The sequence below is a fragment of the Crocodylus porosus genome, unplaced genomic scaffold (genome assembly GCF_001723895.1).
Source record: "Crocodylus porosus isolate Cpor-Errol unplaced genomic scaffold, CroPor_comp1, whole genome shotgun sequence".
Taxonomy (NCBI): domain Eukaryota; kingdom Metazoa; phylum Chordata; order Crocodylia; family Crocodylidae; genus Crocodylus; species Crocodylus porosus.
Genome location: NW_017728931.1, coordinates 49,887,730 through 49,902,977, shown reverse-complemented (window position 1 = coordinate 49,902,977; position 15,248 = coordinate 49,887,730). Strand labels below are relative to the sequence as shown.

The following is a 15,248-nucleotide window of genomic DNA, read 5'->3' as shown; positions in this document are numbered from 1 at the left end:
CATAGAAAAGATGTTGTCTCCTTTCTGGGGGGAAATGCACATCTTTCTGCAGCTGCTTCTTTGTTTGCTGTATTTAGTGTCTTCCGGATCCGGATGCAGGGCACTTATCAACAATGCACCATTTTCTGTACTTAGCCATGACTGCAGCTTGAGTTTTTATGCTCTCTGCATCTGTGAAGGCTGGCTGCTTAGCCACTTGAGCCAATCCAGAGCCTATTTGGCAGAGCCCACATACAGCACAAGAGTTGAAAACAGGTGGATGAGCAAGAGGGTTGATGACAGCCAACTATTTTGTTATCACTGATGAAAACCGTTCTTCCTAGTGTGATTCCGGATATATATGCTGGAAGTACCGAGGGCATCTTGATAACAGTTGAGCAGGGCCTATCACAGGGGGGCCCGGAGGGCCATGTGGCCCGGGCCTCTCACTCACAGAGGGCCTCAAATTTAGACTTTTGACATTATCTCCAAATGAGGTTATACATACAGACACAGAGATACACTGACAGGATTGAAAGAAGAAGACGTTCATCATACAGCTTTAAACTTGTGTCCCATTACTGGGCCACACCACGTGTAGTACACCATGAATTAATTTTTTTTAATACACCGGGAGCCTCAAAAAATGGAAGTGGCCCAGGCTTCTCTCAACCTCTGAGAGGGGCTGCAGGTGAGCTGTAGGTGGACTGAAGAGATCAGTACAATAGCTATTTGGTGTTGGCACAGATCTTTTCTACCAGCTCCAGAACAGATTGCTTATGACAATCGCGGGGTGGTGCTGTGTTGCTAAGTACTGGCGGCTGTGATGGACACATGGGCCCCCAGGGATGTGAAACAACACAGTCATGTGCACTTGGATATCAACACTGTAAAAATAAAACAGCACCGAGCTGGAATCTTGTGTTCTGTGGCTGAATAGCAGATGGCAAATGTGAACATCTAAAAGGTGTATGTACTAACTGCCCACGTTAAGCCATTTGTCAAAAAGATTATTATTTGTCCTGATATTGTTTTTAAATTTTTAATATTTATCCTGATGTTTTTAAATATTTCTGAAAACTCAGAGGCCAGTCCAGGGTCACACACTTATACACTAGATATGACTTAAGTTTCAGGTATTATCCATTAAGTAGCATGCTAGGTTCGTGGGTGGCAGGAGCACAATGAAGATGGAATATACACCTCACTATTTTGGTTGCCCTTAATTGAAAACACCACCCACTACAATATTTATGATGCAGATTGGCCAGGTCAACACTCAGCATCTAGGTCAGCAAATGACTACGCTTCAATTCTGAAGCAGGTATTGTCTTCATAAATAACCTTTTGTAAGTGGATGTACATTGATATGGAGATTAAACAATGTGGATGAAAGCCCAGAGCTGCATGGTTCGCCACTTTTTTTTTTCATGTATTTGTCTTGTTCCTTGGGTGCCCTCTAAACTGCCTCTCATGAAGGACCAGTTCAGTAATGTCAACCACTTGCTGCAGAAGAACTCTGGCATCTTGACCAAGACACCAGTGTGTCCTTTGTCCCGGAGTGAAGGAATGGGAGATGGGGTAGAATATGTTGTTTACTTAGGGAGACTAGGGTGGCTAGTTAGTGGAAGCATTCTGTTTGTCGAGTTGAATTCATATAGCAATTTATTGTACTTAGAGGGAAGTTGTTAGGATTTTTGGACTGAGAGGCATGAAAACTGGAATGCAAATGAATTGTGAATGACTAAATACCAGTTTGGTCAGACAGCAACTCTACATTTCCTGCTTTTCAGACTTTAGGGAAATAAGCAATTTTCAGTAACAAGTTTTTTCCAAAATTTGTTCAGTTCCAAGTAGGCTGTGCTGGTCTGGATATCAAGGAGAGACGTGGGGAGGCAGGATAGGTTAGAGCTTTAGCTTGGAGCCAGTCATCAGCATACGGCTCTCCCCAGTATTGCTCCCCGTAAGACCTCCCTTCTGTGATAGCTGTTGGCATTTGACAAGATCAGGAGCCAGCAATTACCAGACAGGTCGGCTATGAATACTTGTCTATAGGAACTAAGGAGGCATCTGGAAAAGGCAACCTCAGGAGGACGGGAGAGGTGATCAAGTAGGAAGGGACCTGAGGTAGGAAGAAGACCTTGCCAACAGCTCTGCTTTGACATATCTGAAAGAGCATCCTCCACAATCACTTGTTTATAAAATTAATCTGAAGAGATTATAGCCTGCAGCCAGAGTAGCAGCTGACCACCCAGTCAGGCATCCAGGTTTCAGCTGGGGAAAGGGAATCCTTTTCATACTTGCTTCTCTAGCAAAATTGGTTACTGGTGTTGTCCACAGCTACCCACACTAGGTACCAAATCTTGTCACTGGACAAGATCATGTCATTAATAATCGGTGTTGGCTTCCATGGTAAGTAGGGTGGGTCATATGGTTGCATGGTGTTTTTGTTCTGTTGTTCATGTTCTTCTGTTGTTTTGCCATGTTGTTCTGTATTACACAATCAGTTCCTAGTTTGGTGTTAGCATGAGTTTAACCTTTGTCTTTAATGATGTATTTCTAATCAAGTGAAGTTCTTAGCGAGGCACTTTTAAGAGCTTAATGGGGCTAGGATCTCAGTGACTGCATCAGAAGGAGCAATGCTAGTTTGTAGCAGCTTAGGATCTGGCCTGCACAGTGCTGAGGGAGTTTGGCTCACCGCCTATCTCTCTTTCATGGAAAAAAGCCATGTACCTAGCTTTAGAGTTTTCTCTTCTTAGACTTCAAATGCTTTACATGGTTCTTAAATTATCTCCATTTTATATATGGAGAAACCATGGTGTAGGACAGTGGCTCTCAACCCTTTTGAGATGCAAGACTCCCCTCAGAAAGTGCCAGCTCTTAGCTTTCACCTTTTTTTTAACTACAAAAATAATAGAACCTGTTGCAAAGAACTTAGACTACAACAGGTCAGAATGTTTTTTGACACTATCTAAAATCTCTGGGTTTATCTTGTGAATTGTATATAGATGTATGCACATCTAACAATACTAATATTGCTGCTACAACCTTGAGAATCACTAGCATAGAGGGTCAAGTTAGTGTCACAGCTGGGAACAGAGCCCAGCTCTGCTAACTCCCATTTCTGCGTTTCATCAGGTGAGTTGAGTCAACCCCTCTCAAAAACTTATTTAATAGAACAAGAAAAAAGGCACTTTCTTCCTTCCTCAGGTAAGTCATTAGCACAAGGAAACAAAGCAGTCATTTTTCATGGAGGTTTATTGTATGAATAAATTATACAGACAAAACACAAGGACATGGACAACACAATACCTTCAACAACTGCATTCTGCTGTTTAAAAACCAAAGTGATCTGTGATTCATGGTTGTAAAAAAAATCCAAATAAACAAAGAGTCATGATTGTAAAAAACCCCCAAACAAATATATGCCAAAGAGCTGACAGAGTCACATGAAACAGCCTATAATTCTAGGGGAGCCTTATTAATTCACAGAAGCAATTGTAACAGCAGCGGCCAGCATTACAAAAGATCAAACAAAAGCTCCAGTTGACTTTATTTCTTGGGTGCCAGGGAACATGCCAACACATGCTTTACCTAGAACTCTTTGCAGGAACAGTTTGAAGCAGTGGCAGATCCTGGCCAATGCCTCTTTGGTGAGGAGTTCAGCATCTCAATGCAGAAATACTCTCAGCACACACAGGAGAGATTTCAAGCAGACCCCTTCAAGTTCTCTGAGTCTTTTGGGAGAGTAGTCTGAAGTTAGTGGCACAGCCAAGATCACAGTGTTCAGAGAGGGGAGAGTTGAGGGGAATTTCTCTTATAAACTGCATAGGACATGTTGTTTTGTGGTATTAGGGGGGCAGCCAGAAGTGGGGGGTCTAGAGTGCCATCTATTCACATGGCAAAGAAGCCCATAGCCACCGTTGTCACTATGAAGCTAAGGGCAATAATCCACCGTGCAAGAGGAGTGCTGGGCAGCAGGTCCATGTGCCTCATCTTTGCCTTTCCATCATCTTTCACAGGAGCTGAATCTAAAAATCAACAGAAATTTAATTGGTAAGAGTAGGACCCAGACCTGGAAGGGTTTGTTTGACTATGTTAGCTCTATCTCCATTTCTAGTGGTGCATTGATCCTGACATAGTAAAAAAGTGGAGGCTGACACAAGATAAACACCCCAGATGCAGGGCTGATGACACACGTGGCCACTGGTGAGGTATCTTCAACCTATTTAGGCTTGTGCCATAAATCCTCAAGTTCCTCCAAGGTAGGTAGTATAACAACATTATTGCTATCCAGAGGTGCTAGTGAATCTCTCCTTCTTGCAAGGTGCAGAGAGTAACCTCCTTAGTTATAACTTAATGCCTCTCTGTTCCCTTTGCTTTTTTTAAAGCACCCATTTAATAAAATGGCAGGCACACAGTGCTCCCTATGAGATATTGTGTAGAGAAAAATCTTAACTGAGAACCAAACCAGGCTTCCTCAGCTAGTTGTGCAAAGATTGACACATCCTGGCCACTGCTGGTTTCCACCTGAGTTCTAGTTGGAGAAAACATTGTATGGCAGTGGCTGGCAACCTGTGTCTTATGGAGCCACTGGATCCAGCCTGCAGGGATAGGGCCTTGACAGCACCTGACAGATGTGCTTTCCCTGAATCATAGCTGAGACAAGTGGCAGCAGCAGCTGGGTCTGAATACCTGCTCTGGAATGGGTCATTCTGATCCACGGCCAGAAAAGGTTGCTTACCCTTCTTCTATATGACCTCAGCCTGACTCCCTGGCCTTGTATTAGCTCTCACTCACCAGATGGTTCTTGTCTGAGATCCCTTTTACACAGGCCTCAGTCTACTCTTTTCTCTCTACATCTCCATGAGGACAGCCCCACTTTTCAGCTGAAGAAGGCTGGCTGACACAGGACTCCTTCCCAGCCAGCCTTAGTTGATCAGCCACCTGCCAAAGTGCCTTGCATATCTGCTGGGAGCCTCTCACTCTTCCCTGGCTACCTTCTTGTTTCAGATGTCCCCAGGTACAAGAACTTAATTATTTCAATTCCTTGCTGTCAAACAGCATCACTTTTCTCACGTGAAAATGTGGATGCAACCTTACCTATGGAGCCTGATTTAAAAAAAAGCAAACCCCCAAAACAAGGGATTGATTTACACTGACTGGATTACATTTGAACCTCCCTGTACTGTTTCAGCAATAGCAGCCTTTTGACAGAAGATGGAGCCATTTCAGTTCTACAAAAATGTTACCGAGGTTTATCCAGTCATAAAAAAGGCAGCTTGTGCAAAGCTGAGAAATCAGACTTCTGAGGACTCAGAAGGCAGCTACAAGATTTCAAGTAGTAGTGATAACCGAGTAGGAGCCATATGAAAGCTCAGCATGACTTGTGTAGTGTCTTCCCAACACTTACAGCAAGAAAACAATACATTTCTCATACTCTCCAGAAAGATTTCCTGACCACAAGCACAAGAAGTTTCAATCCAAAAAAAATGGATATTGGACCAGTCTACAAACCCAGAAATGGAAGCTTATAATGAAAATGCATTCTAAGTCTGGACGGTAGCATCACTACCATGATAAATTAGACCTTAATCCCTGTCTTTGCTTGTAGAAGTGGTCTAAGTGGGCTTAATTATACAAGTTGGGCCACTGGAGTTATACTGGTGTAAGACCTGAGAGAGTCAGGCCAATTAATTATAAGCCTTCATAACAGTCACTATTTCTGCAGTCTACAACCCCAAAGGTTTTGAGCCACCTTTGATGTTTCTAGGAATAGTTTTTCTCACACTCACTGCTAATCAATGCTGATGAAGTGGACAAAAAAGATATTGTGGCAAATTCCTGTTTCTCACCTCTCAGTGATTTTGACAGTCCAGAAAAGGTTAAGGAAAGGAGGGGAAAGAGTAGCTACAAATTGAATTTGGAAATGTGCTTACTGTGCTCATGTGTTCTGTTCGTGTTCCTTGTGCGAAGCTCTGGCTTCTGTTGTGCAGGGGGATTGTTCTCGTGGCCCTGAGACACCATCTTCTGCAGCTCCTGAAACAACTGGGAACAAGAAACAGCCTTGTCATTAGGCAGCGGGGCTTTCTTCTCCCCTCACTGAACCCCTTCTGACTGCATGAGATATTTCAGGACATTGAGAAAAAGCCATCTTGCTCAGATTGGCACTTGCTGAGCCTTCAGCTTTGGTTTTACCAGAAAACATTTTACCTAGTAGTGGTGAGGTATTTCCCTTTAACCAGTTTATCCTGCTGGCTTGTTTAATAGAGACATGCTATGAAGTTGGTGAAGTGCTCCTTTAGGACAACTCGAGAAAAGGTTGATTCCCACTGTTCCTCCAGATCAGAAAGAAAGCGGGGTGTTTGTTTGTCTGTTTGGGTTGGTGTCTACACAGGAGTTGAAGAGAGGGAAATAGCAGGGTGATGAGGCAGATGGTCTCTGATTCTCACTCATAAAATAAACCCTCATTCAAGCCCTGTAGAAGCTCCATTACCCAAAAGGTAGAGGGGAAAAGTCTTTTGGAAACCATTCTTTTATCAGGCTTATAAAAGCAATTTCCCTGTGAAATAAACTTCACACAAGTCTTATTAGCTCCCAGTAAGACATGGCTGGCTGGTTTGGTTACTCACTTGTATATTTAGCAGGAATGTGTTCTTGGCTTCCTCCAAGACTTTGTCTTTGGTGGCTGGGTCCATCTCGATGGAATTCATCCGGGACCGGTAGAGCTGCTTAAACTTTGTGGCACTGGACACACCATCAAAAGTGAAAAAAGCTAGGCCCTCTCCAGTAACAGGTAACTGAAGAGCTTTCTGGGCTATCTTCTTTAGCACCTGCCCACCAGACAGATCTCCCAAATATCTTGTATAGGCATGGGCTACCAGGGTCTCAGGTTCATGCTGACCCACATAGTGGATCCTCTCCACATATTTCTGAGTGGCCTGGGAACAAGGGATCTCTTCCCTCCATGTAGGGCCATAGAAATACTCCAAGTCTTGTGCCAGGGCATCTTTGCGGTGAAGCTCAGCTGGGAAATAAACGGGGGCATAGCCTGGGTGCTCCTTGTTACGCTCAATCTCCTCCTCCAGAGCAGAGTAGATGTGGTACAATGAAGCTGTAACCAGCTGAGACAAAAGGGAAGGAACAAATCAGCCACAACATGTCCTTCCTTCTAGCTTGATATGCACATAACTTTAATGTAATAGGATGTACCTATATGTATACAGTGTGGGTGTCATTCACACTGGTTATTGATAAATCGATATTCCCAGTGTTGTCACGTTACAATCTGGCACAGGGAAGTCACAGACACTAAAGCCACAATATGTCATATCTAGTCTATTCCTTTTGTCCCCCAGTCAATACATGTGTTATTCCCAAAGCTAGATTTTTGGTGTGCTTTCCAGTTCTGGAGCATGGTTTCTATCCCTCCCCAACACCACAAAAGACTTTTAACTCTGCTATCTATTCATTCAGTGGGCAGGTCTGCCCAGGCACTGGAACTGCAGCCTCAGTCCGCTGCTTTTGGAACTTTATATAGGGTACTTGTTTGCTTTCACTTTGATCACCTGGAAGCTGGATAGCAATGTCTTTTCTCTGATAGTTGACTGCTGGTGTAAAAAAGGGGCCAAAAGCATGTTTCCATCTCTGAAACATGATTTTCTGAAAATATTGGTATGAGCTGTGTGCTTGTTTCTTTATTTGAAACTGGGTTTCTTTTCATCCCATGCATTGTCACCAGTAAGAAAAGATGCATATGTTTACATAAGCACCATATTCAAATGTTGTCCTTACTCAGTCTTGAAAGGCCTTAGTGGAGACAAAGCAGCACAGATGGCTCAAGCTTGTTTACAAATTCTATGCCAGTGTACAAACCAGAAAAGAAACTTGTTCATTTTCATGGATTGGCATTGCGTCTGCAGGACTGACAGCACTAAAAAGCAGCACATCTACTTTTGCAACCAGTCAACAGATAGGACTCTGAATGCACACACTTGAAAGCAACTTGGATGAGGAAGAAAGTGGTCTTTCTACATAGCCATTTTTCAGAGTAAATCTGTAAATTACAAGAAATGTAATATAGAAATATGAGCCCGTTAAACTCTAATCCTGTTCATCAGCTACTTGGAAAAGTCTGACAACAGTATAGATAAGATACAGAAACAGTGCTTGAAGGAGCCTTAACTAGGTTAATCGATATTTTCCAAGCCAACTAAGACATCAGTGCAAATTGTGTGGCTTTTGGTTGGGGTTGAAAAATTCAACCGGTGAGGTCTGTATTTAAGAGCCCACTGTTACATCTGATTCTCTCAGACAGCATGTGAGTATTTTAGAAACGGATCCTATCTTCTGGTCTTTGCAGGGCCTGACCTTCTGTGTTCCTATGAACACCTTTTGTATTTCACTAGGCTATGCTGGATCCCTAGTGGCAGGAGTTCAGCACCTAGGATTATCTTCAGAAACCCATGGATAATTGACTTAGCCTAGCTATTTCCAGCACATCACCAGTATTCGCCTTTCCCATGCACCTGTACTCATAACAGAGACCAGCTCAACAACAAAGCACTTCCAGCTCAACAATAAAGCATTTACACACTGGATCACCTACACACCCACAACTTGACAATCCGTGTGTCACTTCCTGTTGTTTAACAGGGCTTTCCAGCTTAGGTGGCTTCCCTATTTTTTATGGCTTTGGCATGTGGCTTAGGATTATTTATCCCAGGTTTGGTTTACATAGTATCCAGAACTTGTTCTTCTGGACCTGAACAAAAATAGTGTTCTCCTGGGTGTTTGCAACAGATAGAGTCCACTCAAATTCATGGGTGAGCTGAGCAGTTGCGCCCTCACCTTCAGTACAGGACCACATTATAGTTCTTATATTGAAGGACAAAGTGCCAGAAACTATTTCACAACTTGACAGACCTTGCTTTTAAGAATAATTTTCAATAACCAAGTCAAGCTGTCCTGGTCTCATTAACCCTTATTACTTCTAATTTATACCCACTTAGGCTGTTCTAATGCAATGGTGCTCAACCTTCTAGCCCCATGGGCCGGATGCGTGGATCAGGGCCAGTCTGCATGCTGGATAAGGGCCTCACTGTGTGCGGGTGCAGCCTAGCACACTGGGCCACATCATCCTGCCTGTGGAGCTGTCCACAGGTCCAGAAAATTGGCAGCATGGGAGTTGCAATTAACGCTACCACCACTCTACCACTGCCATCTTTTTTGGATATATGGGGAAACCCCCTGGCTGGGTGACATGGCCTCCAGGGGTTGATCTGACTGGTTGGCTGGAGGTTGAGCACCATCATGATTGTAATGAGTTCTTCACCTTCACTGGTGTTGTAACCTTTCGTATGTTTGTACACAATTATACCGCCATTAGACATCACTTAACCATAGTAAAACCCCTGGCATCCAGTTGCTTGAGTACTTCTTTGTAAAGCATTCCTTTGAGTTCTTTTATCTTCTTTATGCAGCCTTGGCAAGGTAAGGCTTATATTATGCCCCTCAGCCAATGCATCCTTGTATAGATGCCCCTCAGCCTAGCCTTCCAAGGCTTATATGATGCCCCCCTTTGCCATCCATCAAGACATGTACAACTTTACAACACCATTGGCAAGAGGGGCTGGTAAGACACTTACACAGCCCTCGAGTTGCTTTGGGCCAAATGGTCATCTTATAAGTGACATGATATTATGTGGTTGGGATACAAAGACTTTTGTCCTTAAGGAGAAAGGAGGGCAAATGATACTCTTGGTACAGCCAGTCTGAATAAGCTATAGATAAATATTCCCAAAGTGCATGCCCTGCATCACCCAACCGTTTCCTTCACAGCCCCAAACAATGCTACCAGGAGTACCTTAAATTCCTGGAGTGACACCTGCGCCTTCTGAAACTTCTTCATGAACTCTGTGTTCTCTGCCTGTTCATGCACCTCCTTGGTGGCTTCCTTTATGGCTTCCGACAGGTCTCTGGTTGTGCTGGGAAAATGGACAGAAAAAGGTGTCAGTGTCCAAGGTACCTCACTGTCCCCTGCGCAATGAGAATTAGCTCTCTGGGAGCAAGTAAGGGGTGGAGGCTGGGAGGAGAAAGCAGTACCCCACCCCAGGAGGGCATGAGTGGCGGAGGTTCATCAGCATTTCAGCTTCTGTCCGAACAGGGCAGGGGAGAGGGTGAAAACTGTCAAACCCTAGGTGAAGGGGAGTATCCCAGTGGAGAAGAGGTAGAAATGGGACCCCAAATCCTATCTCAAGGAACATGGGGAGATCAAAGCTGTTCCTTTCTCTGGATAATTTCCCTCTGGTTCTAGTCCCTTCACTCACTTTTCAGGGCTGGCCATCCTGGATGTTTCCATTTCTCTTTGCTTTCCTTTCTTCTCTTCTTTGCTCCTCTACAGCCTTCGTATGATCTTTCCCTCTTCTCTGTTCTCTCTCTCGTCTCTCGACTCTTGGAAGCTGCCGAGCTGAGCTGTCCGTTCCCTGCACCCTGCTTTATACTTCGTCAGATCATGTGAGCAGCCCAGAAAACAGCTGGCCTCCATTCAAGTTTAAACTTATTGTGACATATTTACTTTGCTACCAGGAGAGGGCTGAGAGACTTCTAGGCAGCTTGCCCAGGCTTATTAACCCCTTTTCTGCCCTGACAATGTGAACCAGATAATCCAGAACAATAAATGGTCCAAGCTTCTTGTACATACGCTGACTTTCAAAAAAAAAAAAGGAGGGGGAGGCATTTAAAGGAGGACTAAATGCAAACGAGGAATGTGGGCAAGGTCATTAGCTATCGTGTTCCACAGTAGGCGCAGCAAGTTGCAGTGAATTATGCGAGGACAGGGAATTGTCCCCTGCCCCATACAGAAGGCTGAATTATCCAAGTACATGTTAAGGACTTTAAAAATGACGTGCCAGGTCTGGGCCTGAGGTGGAGCTGGAGGTTTGCAAATAGTTCAAGTGATCTGGGTCTCGGGGCAAGAGTGACTAGATGGCTCATTAATTGTCTGGCCTGTATCTGCGACTGGCTTGTGTCTGTCAACTAACTTATCTGGGGAAATTAATAACTGGAAGTCAGAGGGCCCACGTGCGGTGCTTATCTCCAAATTTCAGAAGCTTGGCCTGTGACAATGAAAAATGGATCCACTGGCTTTACTTTGGGGATTACAGTTAAAATGGGACTGCAGTTCTGCCAGGGAAACAGGGCATGAGCTGCTTGACTCAGACTCCTAGCCTGTAGGGTACATGGCACTGATAACAGACTGCTCCAGTACTCTGGTGTGAAATTAGGCCCTCAAGAATTGTATGCCTTCATTTGTTTTTGCATCAAGTGGAGTTAGTTGGCTGCTCAGGAAATATGACACAGCGTTTTTACAGTTGACTCAGCAGGGCCATTGTCCAACTACCCCTTTCTCTTAAAGCAACAGGAGCCTTCCAGAAAACTCTTGTAAAGCCCTCGACTTCCTTTCTCACTCCCATATCTTTGCATTCTTCCTGCTGCTATTTTTCTGCATTGACCGTGCAGGATAAAATAAATATAGCACACGTATGCAGGTATACCATGTGTCTCTACTGAGATGCTGCATCCTTCACAAAGCCGGGAATATGCTTTTGATTTTGGACGCCCTGTGCAGTGATCAGAGGCTGGAAATGGAGAATCTGGAGAGACTCTATGTCAGTAAAGGTGGCGGCCATGAAGTGACTAGTCTCCTCTTGCATTATTTTCCTCCGGGACACAGAAATTCAGCTCTCTTCAGCAAGCCCCTGTAGAATGTGGGAAACTCAAATATATGCAATATTATTGATAGAGTACATTTGACTGGTATGAAAAAAACTCCTCCCTTTATTTTTTTTTTTGAAGTCTGTGATATTTGAAGGCATGTTGAAGAGCTGGCCTCTGCAACACTTCCTTATGGTCTGCCCTAGCACTATTTGCCCTGCCTCAATTTCCCAAGGAATTTTTAGTCACCTTTTTATCTAGACTCTTCCCTGGAGGATCTGACATACAGCAATATTGGTGCTACAGTTACAGGAAAAGTGCCAAGAGGCTGGACACCGCAAAACTAACTTAAGTGATATGAACTAAAAATGAACTTTTATGAAATGAAATGATGGTCCTGAGGGGAAAACAGACTACGTCCTAGGCCTTTTCCCCAAGAGTTATGATCCTCCAGGCTTTTACCTTGAAGCACTTTACAAAAAACCTCAGTGCTGTCTGTCGGCTTGGGGTCTGTCCCTCCTTGGGGCCTGCTATGAAGACCCTTTGGAGGAGGACCCTTTCACAGTCTCACTTCTCCATTTCCCTTCTCCAGCCATGGTGTGCAAGCCCAGAGGGTAGGCAAAGCAGAGAATACAGCATTCTCTAAAAACTACCATGTGACAAACAAGGGGTATTTGCCAGACCGGGGCACAGCTGAATGTAGGCTCTTGGTGTGAGAGGGAAAGGTTGACTCAGTAATTTTAGCCTGTAATGGAACAGAGAGAAAGCAGCTTGAATCCCTCATTAAAAGAGACACAGTAGAGGTGGCAACAGCTTCATGGAGTTTAAAAATCATTCCCCTAAGAACAGAAGCAAGACTCACTGGGGAAAAGTGTGATAGCAACCCCAGCCTGCAATGGGCAATGGCATCGAGAGGATGTTAACAGTGCACAGACTCATTTTTTATTACCTACAGCAATATGGCCCAGCCTAGTTACCACAGATACAGTGCAGCTGTTAAGAGTCATTTAACAATTTCAGTTTAGAGATCAAAGGTGCGGTCTGAGTTGCAGAGCAGTGGTCAGAGTAGGAACTCTGAAAATACATGCTCCTAACATGTCAAGTATGCCTATCTAGAGGTGGATCCCAAAAGCTGTGTACTTCTAGAGACATGGGAACAGAGTGCGGAGGGGTTCCTCAGTTAGTCACTCTGAGTAATGGGTTTACATAGCATGGACAAATTTCAAGGAAAAAGTGTTGACAAGGTGAGAGGCAAAACAAGGGGAGTTTGCAGAAAAAATACTCCAAGCTGATGGCTATGTAGTCCAGACAGCGTATCCAGTGTGCCCCTAGGAGTCCTAGTCAAGGAAGGGCTTCAAATGCAAGGAGAACTCCTAGCATTGGCAACCAGCCTGAACTTATGGTAACACCCATGCCAAGGGCTGCAGTAGGAAATGCTCCATAGGACACATGCTGTGTATTAAACAAGCGGCCCTGGAAACCAGTGGGCTCCCCAGGGCACTTGGATGGCACACAAGGAGGTTACGTTAATTCTGCTGGTAGTGTGGTGGGAGTACACAGGCACCAACAAGCTCTGTGGGCGCATACAGTCCCACTCGACTCTGGTAGGGCACACAGATCAGGAGAACATTAACAAATCCTGCAGCACACTCACTGTACCGTCAAAGTCCCCCCTGTCTGTGGCCGTGTCTCTTCACTGGTCTCTGTCGCTCTGCAAACACACCAGGGGAAAAAACCCCACGGGCAGTAAGAAGACAAGAAGACAGGACCAAAAGGAAAATTACGTATGAAATAGCAAAATAAGCCCTGCTTCTATAAACACTCCCACCTGCCCTTAGCCTTTTGCTGGTGTGTAATCATTTTGAAGTCAAAAGTAGGTGATTCCCATATGCAAGATGAAGAACACGCATAAGGGTTTTCACTACTGGGGGTCCGCATCCTTTGACAGCTTCACTAACAGGGACATTTTTCTGGAAGACTGTGTCTTTCTCAGACTGAGGGAATCAGCAGGAGTTAGAAATAAAGTTCTGCTTTACCACAGCTCCCAACATCACAAAAGGCTATTGACCATCCCATTCCAGTTCCTTCCAGTCACCTTTGTTAGCTCTAAGGGGACAAGTAACTCGTGCCTCCTTCCCTGTATAGTACCTGCCTAGATTTAAGACAAAAGAAACCAGCTTGCATGGGATAACTTCCAGAGAATTCTGAGGTCTGATTGTGTCCAGAATGGGACTGGAACCAAGTCAAACAGCTGCAATCTCAGCCCAGGAAGCCACGCGATTGACACACAGGCTCACGAGTGCCTGGCCTGCCGTGACTCAGCAAAAATGCCCTGCCCAGATGGAAACAGTTGCTCAGCATTCCAGGGTGTACACTTAGGCTGCCGTGACTCAGCAAAATGAGGAGGCAAGCATGCACTCTTTGAGGCTGTTGAAAGGGTTTCTCAGGATAATCAATAGGCTTGTCTCCTCCTCTGCTGTGTAAGCTTTAGGATTCGGCATGCTGTAGCCTGGGAGTCTGCAAAACAGCTGGAAATCCTGCTAGAGACCTGCAGTTCGAAAGCTGCCAGTGTCTCTAGTCCCAGATAAGCTAAATAAAGTGACTATTTATTGTACCCACCTAAATAGGGCATGCCCCAATGAGTGTGCACAAGCGGGCACGCATTTCCTGCTGGACAAATAGCAGTGGAACATATTTGTGCTGCTGCTGGTTGACCCTGGGCAGGCCCTGCATGCACGCTCTGGGGTGCAGCAAATAGACCCGGGTGGGGTAGGGAGGCGGCTTGGTCTGGGGGCCTCCTCAGGCTCTGTTTCTGGTGATGTACACTGCTACCACATGCGCTACACTGCTTTTTTTAGTGGTGGGTTTTTTTGACACCAGGATCTGTCAGTGTCAAAAAAACCTGTCGTGCTGCTAATCAGCAGCATGGTGAATAGGTACACATATGCCACATGCGGTTTGTGGCACTTCAGACGGGTTTGAAGTGCTGCAAAATGCATGTGCACGCTCCTCAAGATAAATCCTTGCCTCTCATGTTTCCTAGACCATTATGGGGGCAACATTACCCCAACCCTATTGTAAAATGTAAGGGTTTGTACAATTGGATGGATTAAGTGCAAAAAGGTACCTTTGGCAGCCTACAAACAAGGGCAAGTTCTGGCAGGTTGTGTCTTCTGAGGACCGAAGGAGTTAGCAGGATTTAAAAATCAAGCTGCCCTTTTCCAAAGCTGCTAGCAACACAAAAACTTGTTGAACGTTTTAGTTTCTTCTTGTTGGCCTTGTTAGCTGTAAGGGGACATGTGACTCACATCCCTTTTTCTGTGTCGTGGTTGACTGGATTTATGTCACCAGGAGCCAGCTTGCTTAGAAATATTTCCAGAGTATTTTGAGGTCAACCGTGTCCAAAATGCAACTGCAGCTGACTGGCCTAGGTTACCATGACTCTACAAAAAAGGCCCGCTCAAACTTTTGATCACAGTCTGGAAGGGTATGTGTTTGCTGCTGTGACTCAGCAAAATGGGGAGACGTGTGCTTTAGGCAGCCGCTGAAAGTGT

General features: G+C 44.8%; 1 protein-coding gene across 1 annotated transcript; it reads right to left on the bottom strand.

Moving 5' to 3' along the window:
• Positions 1–3,219: 3,219 nt before the first annotated feature.
• On the bottom strand, positions 3,220–10,472 carry HMOX1 (heme oxygenase 1). The gene is made up of 5 exons (XM_019544817.1): positions 10,308–10,472; positions 9,845–9,965; positions 6,612–7,103; positions 5,919–6,027; positions 3,220–4,010 (listed from the first exon to the last, which is right to left on the bottom strand). Exons 1-5 carry the CDS (start codon positions 10,337–10,339, stop codon positions 3,874–3,876), a joined length of 891 nt encoding a protein of 296 aa, XP_019400362.1. The 5' UTR covers positions 10,340–10,472; the 3' UTR covers positions 3,220–3,873.
• Between the last annotated feature and the right edge of the window lie 4,776 nt (positions 10,473–15,248).